Here is a 19,465-nt window from a genome sequence, read left to right as displayed (position 1 = left end):
GATAATGAGATGGCTGCTGAATAGTGATCTCTACAGAACATAAAAATGTCAGCCTATTATGAGACTTAATGACGAGAGTAAAAAAGTCTGGAAAACAGTTTGAAAGATTGACAAACAATTGAATATCAGTAATTCTGAACAACTACTAACTGGTCCAGATTAGACCACCCCAACAAGTTTACCCCTAGAATAGAATGCAAGATTCTGAAGAAGTCTCTTCTGATTCACACAGTAACATAAACATTTGGCTGTGTTAAGCATGCATGTAGTGTACCTGGTTGTAATTAGGCTTGAGTGAATCGAGCTTCGGATTATATATCTGAAGTCAATTTGTGCAAAAACTTCATTTGAAATGCTGTTTCCATACAGCATTAAAATTTTTTGGCTCCGTGGAGGAAAACCTTGTCTTGCCCCCGAAGTTGCGCGAGACTTAGGTAAACATCGGTATTCCTATTTAAAAACATTTTGAAATAGGAATACGAAGTCGGGTTTGGTACTGGCTGGTACCTTAGTACCAAAGCCAACTTTAGATTCCTATTTTAAAATGTTTTTAAATCCACAAATAGGAATACCGTAGTAATTCACCGAAGTCTTGCGCAACTTCGGGTGAGACAAAGTTTTCCCCCACGGAGCCAATACATTTAAATGCTGTACGGAAACAGCATTACCAACGAAGTTTTTGAAAGAATTGACTTCAGATCTATGATCCAAAGGTAATTTCGCTCAAGCCTAGTTGTAATGTTCACACACAGTATGTATATACAGTTTCCATTTAGATACTGTATAAAGAAATTGAAAGGCAGAACTTTAAAGGTGCCCTAGGCAACCACCTATTACGCCATCCCCTTGTCATGAATGCTATTGTCCACAATGAGTGAAAAATAGTACATGCTGTAGGCAGGAGCATGTAAAGATACTTATCGTTAATTATATGTTTCCTAGTAAATATTTTTTCACTTATTTTTTGGGGTCTCTTCAATTTAAATGAATATTTTTTGTGCTCATGTCTGTCATGATATCTGTGACAAGCAGGTCAATTGTTCATCAGTGAAGATGTTCGTAAAGAATTTGTGTTTGGTTCATGTGTCTGTTTCATCCATATTCCATGGACACTCTCCCTGTATCATCCATATTCCATGGACATCATCCATATTCCTTGGACACTATGAGGCTTAAAAATAATTTCCAGAGCAATTCCTACCAACAATCTAAGAAAACCACTGACCAAACACCAATGGTGTGTGTGAGGGATCCATAATAAAAAATAGGGCACACTTCCGCAGTGTAACCACAGACCCACGGTCATTGGAAACCACTGATGTGTTATTATATACACATTAAACTCAATGGATATGTGTGTCAATTGTGGCAGCACATATCCATGATTCACTGACGTGTGAAAGAGACCTATATTACTGAACGCTGTGCTTTTAACTGCCTCACGTACCATTGCCTTTAAGAATGAATATGTTTATCATTAATGACAGTGATAATAAAGTCATGCAATGTTTAGAGTGTTTAGTTTATTGGGCCATTACAAAGAAAATTCTTTGGAGGACTGCTACGTAGATGTTGACTAGTGCGGATCGAGCACCAAAGTGCTTGGGTGTTCGGGTGCTCGGGTCGAACACCTCGGGATGCTCGGGTGCACCCGAGCACAATGGAAGTCAACGGGCGAACCCGAGCAATAAACCAGGCACCCCCTGCTCTGAAGAGGGGAGGGTGTCTGGTTCATAGGAAAAGGTCAGAAATTGATGGAAACACCACTGAAATGGTTCAGGAACAGCATAGGGAGAATGTCTGGATGCATCTTGGACTCCCAGGTTGCTGCTGGGAACGATGTGAAGTGAAAGGGCTTCCAAAAATTACAAGGAACCGGCACTCCAATACACCCTTTATTACAGATAAAGGAGGGCATTATACACCGTTGAAAAATTATGATTTATGGCCTGCTGGTGACCCTCAAAAACATTAGGAGCAAGGGCCTGCTGGTGACCCTCTAAAACATTAGGGGTGAGGATCTGCTGCAGAGCTGAGCATCGAAAAAATTATCGGCGAGTGCATGCTGCTGAGCTGACCATTGAAACAATAATGGGCGAGTGCCTGCTGCTTAGCTAACCATTGAAAAAATTATAGGCGAGGGCCTGCTGGTGAGTTAACCCTGTAAAACATTATGGTTGAGGGCCTGCTGGTGAGCTGACCCTCAAAAACATTATATGCGAGGGCCTGCAGGTGAGCTGACCCTCTAAAAGATTGTAGATGAGGGCCTGCTGGTGAGATGACCCTCTAAAACATTACATGCGAGGGCCTGCAGGTGAGCTGACCCTCTAAAAGATTGTAGGTGAGGTCCTGCTGGTGAGCTGACCCACTAAAACATTATATGCGAGGGCCTTCAGGTGAGCTGGCTCTCTAAAAGATTGTAGGTGAAGGCCTGCTGGTGAGCTGAACCTCTAAAACATTATATGCAAGGGCCTGCAGGTGCGCTGACCCTCTACAACATTAGGAGCGAGGGCAGACTAATAAGCATGTTGATATGATGGAAGAGAAAGACGAGAAAAGGAAGATTGAACCATATACCTTTTTTGTGGTGGAAATGGTGCATGGAAATACAGTGTATTCAGTACATTATATAAAAAACATTTAAAGTGCTTTTATGTTCAGCCGCTTTCCTCTGATGGAGTAGAGAAGTCAGGGGCAATCCATGCCTTGTTCATTTTTATAAGAGTCAACCTGTCAGCATTTTCAGTTCACAGGCAGATGCGCTTATAAGTTATTATGCCCCCAGCAGCACTAAATAAATACCCGCTCTGACAAAACGCTGGCGGCAGGGCAGGCCAGCACCTCCAAGGCGTAGAGCTTCAGTTTATGCCACGTGTCTAACTTGTACACCCAGTAGCATTAAGGCACAGAGGGATCATTGAAGATGCTGACACAGTCTGCTACGTACTTCTTCACCATCTTCCAAATTTTTTTCCTCCTCGTGACACTAGGCCACGCATCAGGTTGAGGGTGCTGGCGAGGTGTCATGAAACTGTCCCAGGCTTTGGCAAGTGTTGCCCTGCCTCTGTTGGAACTCTGCTGTGTGTTCCCCTCGTCTCCCCTCCTCGGTTGCCCAAGGAACTACGTACTCTGCCGCCAGCGTTGTCAGCTGGAAATTTTTGGAGCAATTTTTCCACAAGGACCTTCTAGTATTGCACCATTTTGCTCGTCCTCTCCACCACAGGAATGAGAGATGAGAAGTTCTCTTTGTAGTGGGGGTCGAGAAGGGTGAACAACCAGTAATCGGTGTCCAAAATGTGTAAAACATGTGGGTCACGGGAAAGGCAGCCTAACATAAAGTCAGCCATGTGTGCCAGAGTCCCAACAGGCAAGACTTCGCTGTCGCCATCAGGAGGAGCACAACAGTAGGTGAGCTGGCAATTGTAAGCGCTGCTGCAGCGTTGACAGACCGATGGAAGCTGTCGATGACTTGCGGAAATGGGCACACACGCACCGCACCTTCACCAGTAGCTCAAGCAAATTGGGGTAGGTTTTGAGAAACCGCTGAACCACTAAGTTGAAGACGTGGGCTAGGCATGGGATGTGTGTGAGCTTGCCGAGCTCCAAAGCTGCCACCAACTTACAGCCATTATCAGACACAACCATGCCTGGTTCTAGGTTGAGTGGCGAGAGCCACAGCTCAGTCTGGTCTCTTATCCCCTGCCACAGCTCTGCAGTGGTGTGCTGTTTGTCTCCTAAGCAGATCAGCTTAAGCACGGCCTGTTCACGCTTCCCCACTGCAGTGCTACACTGCTTCCAGCTACCGACTGATGGCTGACTGGTGCTGCAAGAGGATAATTCTGAGGTGGAAGTGGAGGAGGAGGCGGAGGAGGAGAAGTGGGGGTTGTAGCCAGTAATGTAGGGGATGGAAGTAGGGCCCGCAATCCTTGGCGTCGGTATCACCTGTGCCATCCCAGGGTACAACTCGCTCCTGGCCTCCACAATGTTCACCCAGTGTGCCGTCAGGGAAATGTAGCGTCCCTGGCCGAAAGCACTTGTCCATATGTCAGTGGTTAAGTGGACCTTCCCAGTAACCGCGTAGGTCAGGGCACGGGTGATGTTATGGGACGCACGCTGGTGTACGGCGGGCATGGCATACCATGAAAAATAATGGCGTCTGGGGACTGCGTAACGAGGGACGGCTGCCCACATCAGGCTGCGGAAGGCCTCAATGGCAACATTTCAAATGCCTCAGGTAAGGACATTTGTACGCTGCACTGGGACACGGAAGTGGATGCGGTCTTTGATGGTGCTTGCAAAGGTCCAGGTGCAGGGCGGGAGGCATCTGGGCCTGTGCCTTCGACAGGGGATTGGCCAGCATGTAACACAGGGGAAGAGGAGGCAGTGGTGTGACCCGCAGACACAGATTGTGGACCCAGGTGTTCGGCCCACCTATTATGGTGCTGTGATGCCATGTGGTGGTGTTGAGGTTGCTAGTGTTCACGCCCCTGCTCATTTTTGTATGGCACAGGTTGCAAATTACAATTCTTTTGTCTTCCACACTTTCCTCAAAAAAGCGCCAGACTGCTGAACACCTGCCCCTTGGCAAGGGAGATTTCCACAAGGGTGTGCTCCGGGGAACAGTTGCCTGTGGCCTGTTTGGTGTGGCCCGCCTTCTCCCTTTTCCTACCCACTGCCTCTTCCAGCCTGTTGCGGTGCTGCGGGTCCCTCCCTCTCTGTACTGCTGTCCTCGCTCGGCTTGCCACCTTCCCACGTTGGGTCAGTGACTTCATCATCCACTACCTCCTCTTCCACTTCCTCACTCTGCTTATCCTCCTGACTTATTGACCTAATAACAACCTCAGTTATTGACAACTGTGTCTCATCCTCATCATCAACCTCTTCAGACACTAATTTCCGTTGACTTATTGGCAACTGTGTCTCATCTTAATCATCCACCTTGTGAAACACTAATTGCCGTTCCCCACCGTCATCTTCTTGTGACTGTGGATGATCAAGAGTTTGGAAATCAGGGCACAAGATCTCATGTCCCTCTTCAAGCGGAATGTCGAGAGGCCCAAATGAAGGAATGGCGCTGAATAGAGCTCCTCGGAATATCCGAGTGTGGGATCACTTGTTTGGCAAGACTCTCCATGGTGGGGGGAAGGAGGATCAGGGCTCTTGGCTACTGACACAAACAAAAGATAAACTGAGACTAAACGGGTTTAGTAGCAAAATGTAAATATACTTTATTCAATCATTCATAAAAGATATATGTATGATGTAATACATCAGATAAAAAAGTGGACTACACCTGAGGGGACATGACACAATCAAACAATAGGTGGAGGGCAATAAGGCAACTAGAATATACACCAAATACACTGATATGTAAAAGTATCACATAAATATCACAACTATCTAGATCATATTAAAGTGTAAGTGTGTATCTCTATAAATACATATATACAGGGAATAACTATCGATATCCTATAAATATCACAAATATCCAGATCGTATCAAAGTACAAGTACATATCTCCATAGGTACACAGAGAACAACTATCAATGCCCTAAAAAATGGAGCCGTAAATGAAGGTATATACATGTATAAAGATCGGTCACTTGAATTGCCGCGTCCACTGTAAGTGAACACAAAATTCACAGAGATCGATCTTCCTGTAACATATATCAAACGACCAAGTGTACAAAAAATAACTTATGCCACTTATGCAAAAAAATGACCTCACACCATAAAGTAACATAACCATGAAACAGTGGTGTCCAACTCAGGACTCAGGAGAACCACGTACCCCGACGCGCATTTCGGCTAGAATGCCTTCCTCTGGGGGATGTGGCTCACCCTGTACATGTGCCCATATTTAAAACGCCTAGCTCACCTGTGTGTTGTTAAGTTAAATTAGCAGGCTCTCCGTTTTTATTTATTTATATTGTGCTTGTCTTTGTCTATGTTTTCTTAATTATGTATATATTTGCCTATTTTTTTTTTATCTTTACCTAGTTCACCTATTCCATCATGTGTATGTGTTGTCATCTTTTGATGACCCCTGGAGAAACTCAGGAAGGAATATATATTGGATGTTCGTCGATTGTGTCAATCTGAACTATTGATATTAATATATGGATGTGTGTATGCATACATGGATATGTGTATATATTTATTTATTTATATATGAGATATATATTATATCTATTGTATTCACTAACAATACTAAGTATATATATATATATTTTTTGCACTTTTTTTATTCATGAATTGCGCACTTTATATGATATTTATTTATGTATTATAATTATGTTCACCTATGCATTATGTATTATTTTCATCTATTTATGAGTAGTATTTCTCTATACACCTATGAGAGATATATATCTTGAGTTGTATATATAATTTTTATGTATACATGAGAGATACATATTATATTTATTATATTCACTATTTATATTATGTATATTTTTCCTTTTTTGCACCTTAATTATTTATGAATTGTACACTTTATATAATATTTATGTATTATAATTGTATCTACTTATGAATTATGTATTTTCACTTTTTAAATCAATTTATGAGTTGTTATTTTTCTATATTTATGAGATATATGTCTTGTTTATTAGTTTAATATATTTTATAAATCATGTACACTAATTCACATATGTTTGTATATTTATATATGTAGAATGGTATTGGGCTGTGCCTTTAAGTAATCTGGGACATCGAGCCTATTATACCATTATACTTTAGATATTTCCCCCTTTTCTTTGTTATTATCCATTCCAGAGAAATTTTAGTTTATGGTTTGAGGACCTTCCCGGAGTGTGACGCGAGCGGTCATGTGACTGGCCATCACGTGACCGCCGCGTCATGAGGCGGGTCTATGTGCGCTGTCGCCTGACTGGCCATCGGGCGGCTGGGCACATCCCACCTATTCCCCAGGGACGTCATCTTCAGCATCTTCAGCATTCCCCAGGGACGTCATCTTCAGCCTGCTAATTTAACTTAACAATACACAGGTGAGCTAGGCGTTTTAAATATGGGCACATGTACAGGGTGAGCCACATCCCCCAGAGGAAGGCATTCTAGCCGAAACGCGCGTCGGGGTACGTGGCTCTCCTGAGTTGGACACTACTGTTTCATGGTTATGTTACTTTATGGTGTGAGGTCGTTTTTTGCATAAGTGGCATATGTTATTTTTGGAACACTTGGTCATTTGATATATGTTACAGGAAGATTGATCTCTGTGAATTTTGTGTTCACTTACAGTGGACACGGCAATTCAAGTGACCGATCTTTATACATGTATATACCTTCATTTATGGCTCAATTTTTTCAGGGCATTGATAGTTGTTCTCTGAGTACCTATGGAGACATGTATTTGTACTTTGATGCGATCTGGATATTTGTGATATTTAAAGGATATCGATAGTTATTACCTGTATAGATGTATTTATAGAGATACACACTTGCACTTTTATATGATCTAGATACTTTTGATATTTATGTGATACTTTTACATATCAGTGTATTTGGTGTATACTTTAGTTAATTGTGGTTACCTTATTGCCTTCCACCTATTGTTTGATTGTGTCATGTCACCTCAGGTGTAGTCCACTTTTTTATCTGATGTATTACATCATACATATATCTTTTATGAATTATTGAATAAAGTATATTTACATTTTGCTACTAAACCTGTTTAGTCTCAGTTTATGTTTTGTTTGTGTATGTTTATGTACACTGAGTGGGTACGTTACTGTAGGGTGTTCTTTTTCGCATAGGATCACTATATGTGAACGCAAATCTATGTGTATTTTGTGACTGATATTGTTTAATCTCTTGGCTACTGAGACTAGACTTAGTGGAAGACAGGGTGGTGCTTAACCGACTGGAAGCATTATCTGCTGCAATCCAACCGACCACCTGGTCGCACTGGTCTGACTTCGAGAGTGGTGTCCTGCGCCGCCCTGCAAACTGGGACATGAAGCTAGATATCGTGGATGATTGTTTTTCTTGTGCTCTGGCAGCAGTCACAGTTTCAACGCGCCCAGGTCCACGGCCTATGCGTGCACCATCAGCATCACGGCCACTTTCCTGTCCCTTACTGCTCGTTCATATTAAATGTTATATATGCTTGAAAGTATGTCACACGTACAGTAGCGTAGGATTTGTAAGTGTATGCACAAAAAAATGAAATCAGATATTGATGACATATCTTGAAGATAGGCCTTCAATATAAAAGGACTAGAAAACCTCTTTAACAAAAATATGAGTCAATGAGGAAGGGGAGAGAAATCCCCGAAACGCGTCTGGCGTCATACCTCTGCTCACCATAAGGACAGTGACATGATCAAGATCTTGTAAGAAGTCTCAAAAGTTGGAGCGCTCCACTTTTTCCTATTCAACGTGAGTACCTCTCACAGGAACCCGGAACTAAGCAACCAAGTCCTGCGATACCTTGGATCAAACACGTGACAGATACCAAGCAGCGCGGACGCCGGAAGCATTTTCGAGCGGTGCGGTAAGCTGGGAGACGGGACTGCCGGGGATTTTCATCTATACCGGTAAGCATATCTATTCCCCACAGCACTGAACACCGGAGGGACCGGAGACTTTTCAACATAAGTAAAAGTTTCACCGTTCATTTTTATGGGCAGCTAGAGGCTCCCATGTTAACATCCAGCGTCACTTAAAGAGCCAGCACTCCCAATAACAGATCTGGACTTACACGCTGTGTTGAAAGGATACCTGTACCATTTGCTATCAGTATCAAGCAAAAGGTCCACCGCTCATTCACTGTGGAAATTTAGAGGTTCTTATGTTAACATTCAGCCTTACATAAAGAGCCAGCATTTCCCAATTATAGATCTGGATTTACATTCGCTGTGTTGAGAAGATACCTGTATTACTAGCTATCAGCAACAGTGAACTCTTGACATTATACTCAAGCATCAGATAAATTATCAGGTGGCTGGATATTAAGAGGACCACTTCTCCACCAATTATCAGTGTACTGTACATTTTATATTCTTATTACTGCAATTGTACTGTGTTGATTTTATATTGTTTTATCCATGCTGTCCACACTCCAACATTGAGTAGGAAGCTAATAAATGCTGTTGATGTGAACCATTTAGTGAGTGCCAGCCACTTTTTTACTCATTTTTTCTTGCTCTTGACTGATTGGGTGATCAGTTTTCTGGCTAGAGCACCGTTGCCACACAGAGGAAGGGGGTGAGCTATCCACAATAACTTTGTCAATATGAGTCAATGAGGACCTGTCAGGATTCTAGCTATTATGGCTCCATTATAAATGGAAGCTATGTCACTAGTGTGAACAGATGCTTTGATTCCTTTATTACTAGAAACTGTATCTCTAGTTATTAGTATACGGCCCTTTTACCCTGCCTGTTAGAGTGAACAATGATCGGAACGTCTATTCCTGATTTTTCCTGCTCATTTGTTGTATTTACATCCAGCAACCATTTACACAGGGCAATGTGCTGTGGTAACATATGAAAGATATGATCACCCGACACACAAGCGTTTTTACATGCATTACATGGGGCAATTATTGGGAGTCAGTGTTGTACAAACGTTCATTCCCAATAATTGCCACAATCCTCACATTGCGTAAAAGGGCCCTTAGTTTTCATTACAACAGTGATTCATATTGGGATTTAATTTGGTTGGCAGGCTAAGGAGTTAGGGGAATATCGTCCTACTCAGGGGTGCACCTAGGCTGCCTGAGGCAAAAACTGAAACGCACCCTAAACTCCCCAATGACAATTTCTTAACCTAACCCCTTCCCTCCAGCTCTACTGTTAAAGACATATTTGGAAAACATTACATACAGCGCCACATACTGTGCCCACCCTGCTTCCCAATACTATACTGCAGATAGGGCCGGTTTTAGACAAAATATGGCCCTGGGCAAAATCAAAAGTGGGGCCCCAAATCTTGTAATATCTTGTCTGATGTTCGACACCTGACACCCCCGCCGATCAGCTGTTTGAGCAGACGGCACGTGCTGTTCACTGGTGCTGTCCCATAGACATACAGCAGTGAGCAGGAAGAGAGAAGGGAGACGGGACATGCGCACAGCGCACGCCGTCTCCTCAAACAGCTGATTGGCATGGGGTGCCAGGTGCCCCTACAGTACCCTAGTAGTAATAATATAACCATAATGTCCCCCTGTAGTGCCCCCCACTAGTTCCAATATATAATGCTCCCCCCCATAGTGCCAGTAAATATAATGTTCCCCAGTAGTGCCAGTATATAATGCTCCTCGATTCCTCCCCAGTAGTGCCTGGTATATATTATGATCTCCTTCCCCCTTTCCCGGTGCCCCAGCAGTGGGGACATTTAGTATAAAAAATAAAATAAACGCCTCCCTCCCATCCCCTGCCACTCTCTGCGATGCAGACCACAGTTTTATCTGTTGCTTGTGTTGCTGGGTCCTGATGCATGTCGTCCCAATGACATCACCACTCCTGCTTCGGGTCTCACATGATCATGTCATCATGCGAGACCCAGCGCAGGAGGTTGTGTTGATGTCATTGCGGCTTCTTGCGCTGTTCTAATGCCTCACAGGCTTGAGGCCTAGCGGGAGTTGTGGTCCTCTCTTGTTATACCTCCTCTTGTAATGTACTCTGATATTACATAACAAGCTGGACATGCTGGGAGTTTTAGTCCTCTCCTCATACCTCATCTTGTAATGTACTCTGATATTATATAACAGGAGGTATAAGAGGAGAGGACTACAACTCCCAGCACTTCCCTGGCACTTACATTGAATCCTTCACTTCTTCCCATGCATCACTGGTCTTCTTCTTCATTACTTTAATGCACTGCTGAGCTCCGCCTCCTGTTCTGGTCACATGAGGGTGAGGTCATCGCAGGTCCTTCATCCCCCTCTTCTCTGTTGAGCTCCGCCTCCTGCATGTGACATCATGGCAGGTCCTACAGCTCCAGTAGAAGAGTGTTGCTGGTGTCCGGAGCTGTCAGTTTGCAGAGCAGCACTGTGGTAATGACTTGTGTTATGTGTACAGGGAGGGGACCTTACACTGCATTGTAAAGTGCAGCTTTTCAGCTGTCCGCCCGTTTGCTTTCACGGACATTCAGCTGAACAGCAGCACTGAAGCAGGGGGCCCCTTAGACCATGGGGGCCCTGCGCAATTGCCCAGATTGTCCCCCCCTAATGCCAGCCCTGACTGCAGAAACAGATAATCCCCCTCTTGCCCCTACCTGGTGCTCCCTGAGGCAGTCTCCTCACCTCGCCTCTTTGGTGGTGCCCCGTTGCCCCTACTACCACAAGAATAGGTTAGCAACTAATGACTCATTTACAGTAGGTGTGCTGAGCGAGCAGGCAATTATCAGTAAGGGAGTGGGACCGTTCCTTCCCGATAACTACCTGCTCGTCAGTGGAGGTGGAGAACTACATATACATTGAGCGATTACCTCCACTGCATGGGGACTGTAAGGGTACTGCCATCTCTCCTCCTCAGCACAGTCTGATTTAATGTGCTGCATGAAAGATACTTTCACCCAATTATTAAGCATTTCGCTCATTTATCAGGTGATCGGCAGCACCTTTACCTGGGCGGTGTAAATCCTCCTTAACTTCAATGAAGATCATGTACTCCATTTGGTTGGCAAAATTGGAGGATATAATGCTGCAAATCCTTTTTATATGGTGGTACGTAGGTACAGTATGGAAAAATACATGGCATACATACATGGTCATGGGTGCAAACAAAAGTTGCACTTCTACAATTTCATAAAAGAAGGCCACGATTAAAGAGTTACTCCAGGGGGCATCTGTTGATTACAGGAATGGTTTATCATTGGCTGCTAGTCACAAGGGGTTTCTTACAATTGTAAGCCCTTGAGGGCAGATGCCTCTGTCCTGGATTTCATTAGTGCCAGATGCTTGGCTTTCAGAATGTGTCATTCTGTATGTTTTCAGCAGAATATGTTTGTGCTATTAAAATACAAGTTTTACCATTTACCTTTAGTTCAGGAAATTCACATGTTGAATCATCTGGACGGGATTTATAGCACCGTTCATCATAATAATTGCAGAGTAAAGGTTACACAGATATAGCAGTAGGCAGCAGGGGATGTAAGTATATAAAATGCAGATTTGGTGTTGAATAGCTGTGCGGTGACTGTAATGGCTGCCATTAGTGGTTGTCACCTAGCATTTGTATAGGAGAATGTGAAGTATTCTGTTAATGAAGCATGGGACACCCAGGAATTGTCACACTAACCACAACCTAACAATGCACTTCAATCTTCATAAAATCTGACATATTTGTAATTTGTTGCACCAAACTCTACGGATATGTCATTTTAGCAGTGGTTCTGTTCTAGATGTTATATTTCCATCATTTCTTACCAACATATTCAAATTCAAAATAAGGCTTCAATATAAAACACTTACTATGTGAATCACTCTTCTCACGAGATCCATCTACTTTCCCATCTGAATTAATCCTCAAGAAGAATCCTCCATTCTTACAGTAGAGTCTCTTGGGGTCTTTAAAGTTTCCTGGGGGAAATGGAGTGCTACCCCCATCATCTGGTCCTATTGGGAGAGTGGTGATACTCCCTGCTGCCATCCCCACCTCCAAAATTAAATGCTTTCCCCTGGTTCTTGGCAGGATGGCACTGATCCAGAAGAGGTCCAGCAGGTAGTAGTGTTTCTCGGATAAATGTCCTGTGTTCACCGTCTCTCCTCGGCAAGGCCTCGTCACTGTTCATTCAATTACTGGCAGCTGGAAGTAAGGCTAACGCTTAGGAGTCACTCTACTGTAGATGCATGATGTAAGTATGAGGATGTTTCATCCGGAACAATACGTCTGCCTCCTGATATCCTAAAATTGTGTCACCCATGCTCCTCAGTGATGAGGGCTGGAGCGTGGGGCACTGTGCAGGCTGCTCTTCATCCTGGTCCAGCCCTCTACCATTAGGACTTGTTCTGTCAAAATGTCTTATTTATTTATGTAGGTGAAGGCCTCCTCCACCTCCTTCTTTTTCTTCCTTCTACTTCTGCTGCTTTTCCTTAGTGATGTTGTGAGCACTCTGTATTTTCCCAGGAAGCTACATGAAAGCACATTGCCAGAAAGCGAATGGACTATAAGAAGCAGTGTAGTGTTCCTGGGTATTTTCTAAGACAGGCTCTGCCAGTCACTTCTCAGCATTAGGCTCCCTCCCCCCAGCACTGAGTTACTTTGCAGGGCAATCTAGGGAGGAGGGAAAGACAGGAGAGGAGATGGGGGGGTTTATGCAACAGGAGCTTGCCAGTACTTTTATTATTCAGCTAACTTTCAGAAGAACTCTGGAGAGGAGCAGCAGGCGTCACAGCAATGAAACTACCAGCAATATCTTCTTTTCTAGCTGTTCAGGCCCCAAGTCATATGGACTGAATGAACAATTGTTCAATAATTACAAATGTTTTTTTTTTTTTTTTACAGAATGAGATTATATTGCATCTGTAGAAATGACTTAATATGTTTTTTTTGCTGTACTTGCTCCCTTGTCTTAATATATGATAAATTTGCTCCCATCCGATAATAGAAGTATATTAGATTATTATTATATACGGTATGTAATTCCCTAATATAAATATGTTTACTAGTTTTTATTTCTAGGCTTGGCTGTTCTTTTATATGGTATGAAAGTTTAAAAAGGAAAGACAAAGTAATACTCAGAATATGCAAATGAGATTTTGATATCAAAACATATTTTTACTTTATGAGAAATAATATATTCATCAGCTCATTTTCCAGCTGTGCTGTGTAGACTCTAATAAATCAGCAAAGCCATCTCATGATGCGGCCTTCTCGCAGTTTACCAAGCATTGCTTTAAAAAGCTTTATTTGTAGAAAAAAAGTACTGCACACCTATTATTCAAAGTGGATCTTGTGAACACTGGAATAAAATGTACAATGGCTGATGTTCAGTAGTACAATGACAGCAGTATTAGTTTTGGTCTTATATAGCCTTTTAGAAAGAAGGTATATGAAAAAAAAAAAAACAAGAATAAGAAACAAAACATAAACTAAAATACACTGAACAAAAATATAAAAGTAACACTTTCGGTTTTGCTCCCATTTTACATGAGTTGAACTCAAAGATCTAAAACATTTTCTACATACACAAAAGACCCATTACTCTCAAATATTGTTATCTGTAATAATCTGTGTTAGTGAGCACTTCTCCTTTGTCGAGATAATCCATCCCACCTCACAGGTGTGGCATATCAAGGTGCTGATAAGACAGCATGAATATTGCACAGGTGTGCCTTAGACTGCCTACAATAAAAGACCACTCTGAAATGTGCACAGTTTTGCCTTACTGGGGGGGTTGGGGGTCAGAAAACCAGTCAGTATCTGGTGTGGCCACCATTTGCCTCATGCAGTGCAACACATCTCCATCGCATAGAGTTGATCAGGTTGTTGATTGTGGCCTGTGGAATGTTGGTCCACTCCTCTTCAATAGCTGTGCGAAGTTGCAGAATATTGGCAGGAACTGGAACACGCTGTTGTATACGCCGATCCAGAGCATCCCAAACATGCTCAATGGGTGACATGTCAGGTGAGTATGCTGGCCATGCAAGAACTAGGATGTTTTCAGCTTCCAGGAATTGTGTACAGATCCTTGCAATATGGGGCCGTGCATTATCATACTGCAACATGAGGTTGTGGATGAATGGCACAACAATGGGCCTCAGGATCTCTTCACGGTATCTCAGTGCATTCAAAATGCCATCAATAAAATGCACCTGTGTTCATTGTCCATAACATATGCCTGCCCATACCATAACCCCACTGCCACCATGGGCCACTCGATCCACAATGTTGACGTCAGCAAACCGCTCACCCACACAACACCACACACTCTGTCTGCCATGTGCCCTGAACAGTGAAAACCAGGACTCATCCGTGAACAGAACACCTCTCCAACGTGCCAGACACCATTGAATGTGAGCATTTGCCCACTCAAGTCGGTTACAATGACAAACTGCAGTCAGGTCCAGACCGCGATGAGGACGATGAGCATGCAGATGTGCTTCCCTGAGACGGTTTCTGATAGTTTGTGCAGAAATTCTTTGGTTATACAAACCAATTGTTGCTGCAGCTGTCCGGGAGGCTGGTCTCAGACGATCATGGAGGTGAACATGCTGTATGTGGAGGTCCTGGGCTGGTGTGGTTACACGTGGTCTGCGGTTGCGAGACCGGTTGGATGTACTACCAAATTCTCTGAAACGCCTTTGGAGACGGCTTATGGTAGAGAAATAAATATTCATTGCACGGACATTCCTGCAGTCAGCATGCCAATTGCACGCTCCATCAAACATTGCGACATCTGTGTCATTGTGCTGTATGATCAAACTGTACATTTCTTAGTGGCCTTTTATTGTGGGCAGTCTAAGGCACACCTGTGCAATATTCATGCTGTCTAATCAGCACCTTGATAAGTCACACCTGTGAGGTGAAATGGATTATCTCAGCAAAGGAGAAGTGCTCACTAACACAGATTCAGACATGTTTGTGAACATTTGAGAGTAATGGGTCTTTTGTGTATGTAGAAAATAGATCTTTGAGTTCAGCTCATGCAAAATGGGAGCAAAACTGAAAGTGTTATTATATTTTTGTTCAGTGTAAAAAACAAAACATTTAAAAATATACAAAAAGTACCCAAAAGTAAGAAATTACACATGAAATGTATAGATAACGCAACCGAACTGCAACAACGCATTATAGGGTGTTATTTAACACTAATAAACCCTCTATGAAAGGAAGACACTACCAAAACAGTGTAACTGTAGTTAAATATTGTCCAGCTTGTCATATGACTAAAGGAGTCATTAAAATGCCTCAACTAGGGGAGGCGGAGCTAGCCGCGAGCCGAGATGGACACCTGATCTCAGAGCTCCTCACAGACGCCGCTGCTTTTACCAGCTTAACGGGTGCCTTATCCCCCTAACATGGTGAAACCCAACAAAGAAAGAAGTGAGAACACCCCAGGCTCACAAAGATCATGCCACACACAGTCTTAAATGGACCGTTTTCTCAAGAAGAGAGGTCATTCCCCGGAATGCAGAAGCAAGATGGCGCCGGAGGGTGCCAGAGCAGCCGCTCAGCCGGAAGACTCAGATGGAGAAAGTTCCTGCGCCATGTCAGAGGGAGCAGAGGCCTCCGATCTACCACTATCAAGAGCCTTCTTCAAAAAGACGCTATACAAAGCTCTCCAACCCCTGCATAAGGACATCTCAGACATCAAAACTGAGGTAAAGCAAATTGGGGAACGTGTACTCGCACTAGAAGAGACCCAAGCGGCCCTAGTTAATCATAGTGAGGCCATGCGTAAGGTCCTGCAGGACCACAACTCATACCTTACCTCTGCTCTCCTCCACCTGGAAGATCAGGAAAATAGGAGCAGGCGGAAAAATGGCCGCATCAGAGGTGTGCCAGAAGACATTCCCCCTGGAGAGATTTCAAGTGCGGTCACCGCCATCTTTGCCTCCCTTGTGGGAGAAGACAAGGCCTCACAGATAATAATTGAGCGGGCCCACAGAGCCCTGCGGCCGAAACCGTCTGAAAGCGGCCCACCTAGGGACATAATATGCGGCCTACTAAATTATCTAGACACGGCCTCTCTTTTACGCGCTGCGAGAGATACTAAGGACATCACTTATAATGGGGCGCAAATACAACTATTCCAGGACCTTGCTTCCAGTACACTGGCGAAACGCAGAGCCCTAAAACCTTTCACAGATGCCCCCCGGGCGCACAAACTCCCAGTGCGGTGGTTGTTCCCCTTTGGCCTGGCTACCTCTAAAGCATGGCAGCAAATTGTGATTAGAACGCCACAGGACTTAACAGCAGCTTGGGAAAAGCTAGATATTGCACCAGTGGAGGTTCATCCGTGGTTGCCTGTGCCTGAGGAACTTCAAATTCCGGATTTACCTGTGATCCCAAAGTGGCAAGTGGTCAAGAAAGCAAAGTCCCCCAAAAATAGGAAGAATACCTAAAGGTCGACTGGAGTCCACCTTAACTACACCTTTAAAGTCGCCTTTATCCTTCTACACCAGATGCGACATTAATGGGTCATCTGGCGACCCTCTAACTGTTTTTCTCAGCAGTTCAGTTATATATATAACTGCAGTTCGTATATTCACCTTGATATGGTCAGCATTATGTTCATGTCTCTTGGGTCACTAGTCCATTATTCTTTTAGTGGATGGTGAACTCAAAACTGCATCTATAGTTCACTTTTTTCCAATAAGTTTTAAAAGACTTTTTTATATAGATTCTTCACCTTTTAGGATCTATTGAGATCTCCTTGTTTGTACCCGTTATACAATGCTATGTGTAACTTTAGCTGTTCACAAAAAGCAGCTAGTCTTGCTGATAATGGTTTTCCTCCCTTCCTAGCAGGGGTGTTGTGTTCCTCCGGGCCGAATCCATCCTCTCCATTTACACACTGGAGGTGGCATGGGTGAGCTCATTGAAACACAAGCACCTCGGTTAATGGCTATATCATTTACCACCACCAATCTCCTGTTTGTTACTACTGTTTGTTGTAAAAATTGGTTCCTATTAGTTACCACCCTTAAAAGGCTCGCAGTAGGCAGCGACATATACTTCTTTTCATGGGGTATGGCTAATTTAACTGTATGGTCCCATAATGTGAACGGGCTTAATATTCCCCAAAAGAGGAGACAGATTTTCAACCTGCTACTTAAACATAAAACAGATATAGTCTTGTGGCAGGAGACGCATTTCCGCCATAGCCATATACCTTCTCTATCCACATCCAAATACTCACAATGGTTTCATGCCACACACTCATCTGCTTCTAGAGGAGTGTCTATAGCCATCAGCTCTTCCATCCCTTTTCGTCTTGTTAAATCCTACATTGACCCTGGTGGCCGTTTGCTCATTATACAGGGCACGATTTTTAATTAAAAAATTACTATAGCTAACGTATACGCGCCTAATTCACACCAAGTCCCTTGGTTACTTGGGACACTCAAGACGATTAGAGATTATACTGAAGGTATGCTGATAGTAGGAGGTGACCTTAATATATCCTTGGACACCCCGTTCCAGGGATCTTCCAAAATTCCTAGGAAACAAATGGTGAAATTGATTATGGCATTGGCGGAAATGCGTCTGGTTGATGTTTGGAGAACTATTCATCCCACTGATAGGGATTACACATTTTTCTCACATGTTCACAACTCATACAGCCGCATTGACTATTTACTCTTGCCTGACTCCCATATACCATTGGTGAAAGTGCAGATATTGGAAATTTGGTGATATCAGATCACGCCCCTGTCATGTTGTCACTCTCTCTACAATGTCTCCCACATAAAGCATGGTCGTGGAGGGTGAATACCACACTTAGGCCTCTTTCACACTTGCGTTGTCCGGATCCGGATCCGGCGTGTACTCCACTTGCCGGAATTACACGCCGGATCCGGAAAAACGCAAGTGTACTGAAAGCATTTGAAGACGGATCCGTCTTCAAAATGCTTTCAGTGTTACTATGGCAGCCAGGACTATTAAAGTCCTGGTTGCCATAGTAGGAGCGGGGAGCGGTATACTTACAGTCCGCGTGGTTCCCGGGCGCTCCAGAATGACGTCAGAGCGCCCCATGCGCATGGATGACATGCGATCACGTCATCCATGCGCTTGGGGCGCCCTGACGTCACTCTGGAGCGCCCCGGGAGCCGCACGGACGGTAAGTATGCTGCTCCCCCGCTCCCCGCTACACTTTACCATGGCTGCCAGGACTTTAGCGTCCCGGCAGCCATGGTAACCATTCAGAAAAAGCTAAACGTCGGATCCGGCAATGCGCCGAAACGACGTTTAGCTTAAGGCCGGATCCGGATCAATGCCTTTCAATGGGCATTAATTCCGGATCCGGCCTTGCGGCAAGTCTTCAGGATTTTTGGCCAGAGCAAAAAGCGCAGCATGCTACGGTATTTTCTCCGGCCAAAAAACGTTCCGTTCCGGAACTGAAGACATCCTGATGCATCCTGAACGGATTTCACTCCATTCAGAATGCATTAGGATAAAACTGATCAGGATTCTTCCGGCATAGAGCCCCGACGACGGAACTCTATGCCGGAAGAAAAGAATGCAGGTGTGAAAGAGCCCTTAATACGCAGACACACCTAAAGACATTGGGAGAAAAGTTAGAAAACTATTTCAAAACTAATACCTCACCGGAAACATCCACACTAATACTTTGGGAGGCTCACAAGGCCTACATAAGGGGCGAACTGATAGCCTTAGGTTCTTATGTTAAGAGAAAAGCCACAAAGGAGTTGATGTCGTTACTCTCCCAGATTCAAACGCAAGAAAAATTGCATAAATTAACACATTCTGATGTACATAAAGAGGCTTTGATCACACTCAGACGTAAGGTCAAAGATGGACTTCCAATTGTC

The 19,465-nt window shown here is 43.8% G+C and overlaps 1 protein-coding gene across 1 annotated transcript in view; it reads right to left on the bottom strand.

Annotated features, from left to right (window-relative positions):
* Window positions 1-13,134, bottom strand: part of FGF2 (fibroblast growth factor 2) — a 73,346-nt gene extending 60,212 nt beyond the window's left edge. Inside the window, exon 1 of the mRNA XM_040418421.1 lies at window positions 12,440-13,134. Within this exon, the coding sequence (XP_040274355.1) occupies window positions 12,440-12,617 (178 nt within the window). The 5' untranslated portion in view covers window positions 12,618-13,134. The remainder of the gene's footprint in view (window positions 1-12,439) is intronic.
* Window positions 13,135-19,465: the final 6,331 nt, after the last annotated feature.

This window comes from Bufo bufo, chromosome 2, assembly GCF_905171765.1.
Source record: "Bufo bufo chromosome 2, aBufBuf1.1, whole genome shotgun sequence".
NCBI lineage: Eukaryota > Metazoa > Chordata > Amphibia > Anura > Bufonidae > Bufo > Bufo bufo.
The sequence above is the reverse complement of the archived record's forward strand: the minus strand, read 5'-3'. Positions and strand labels throughout refer to the sequence as shown.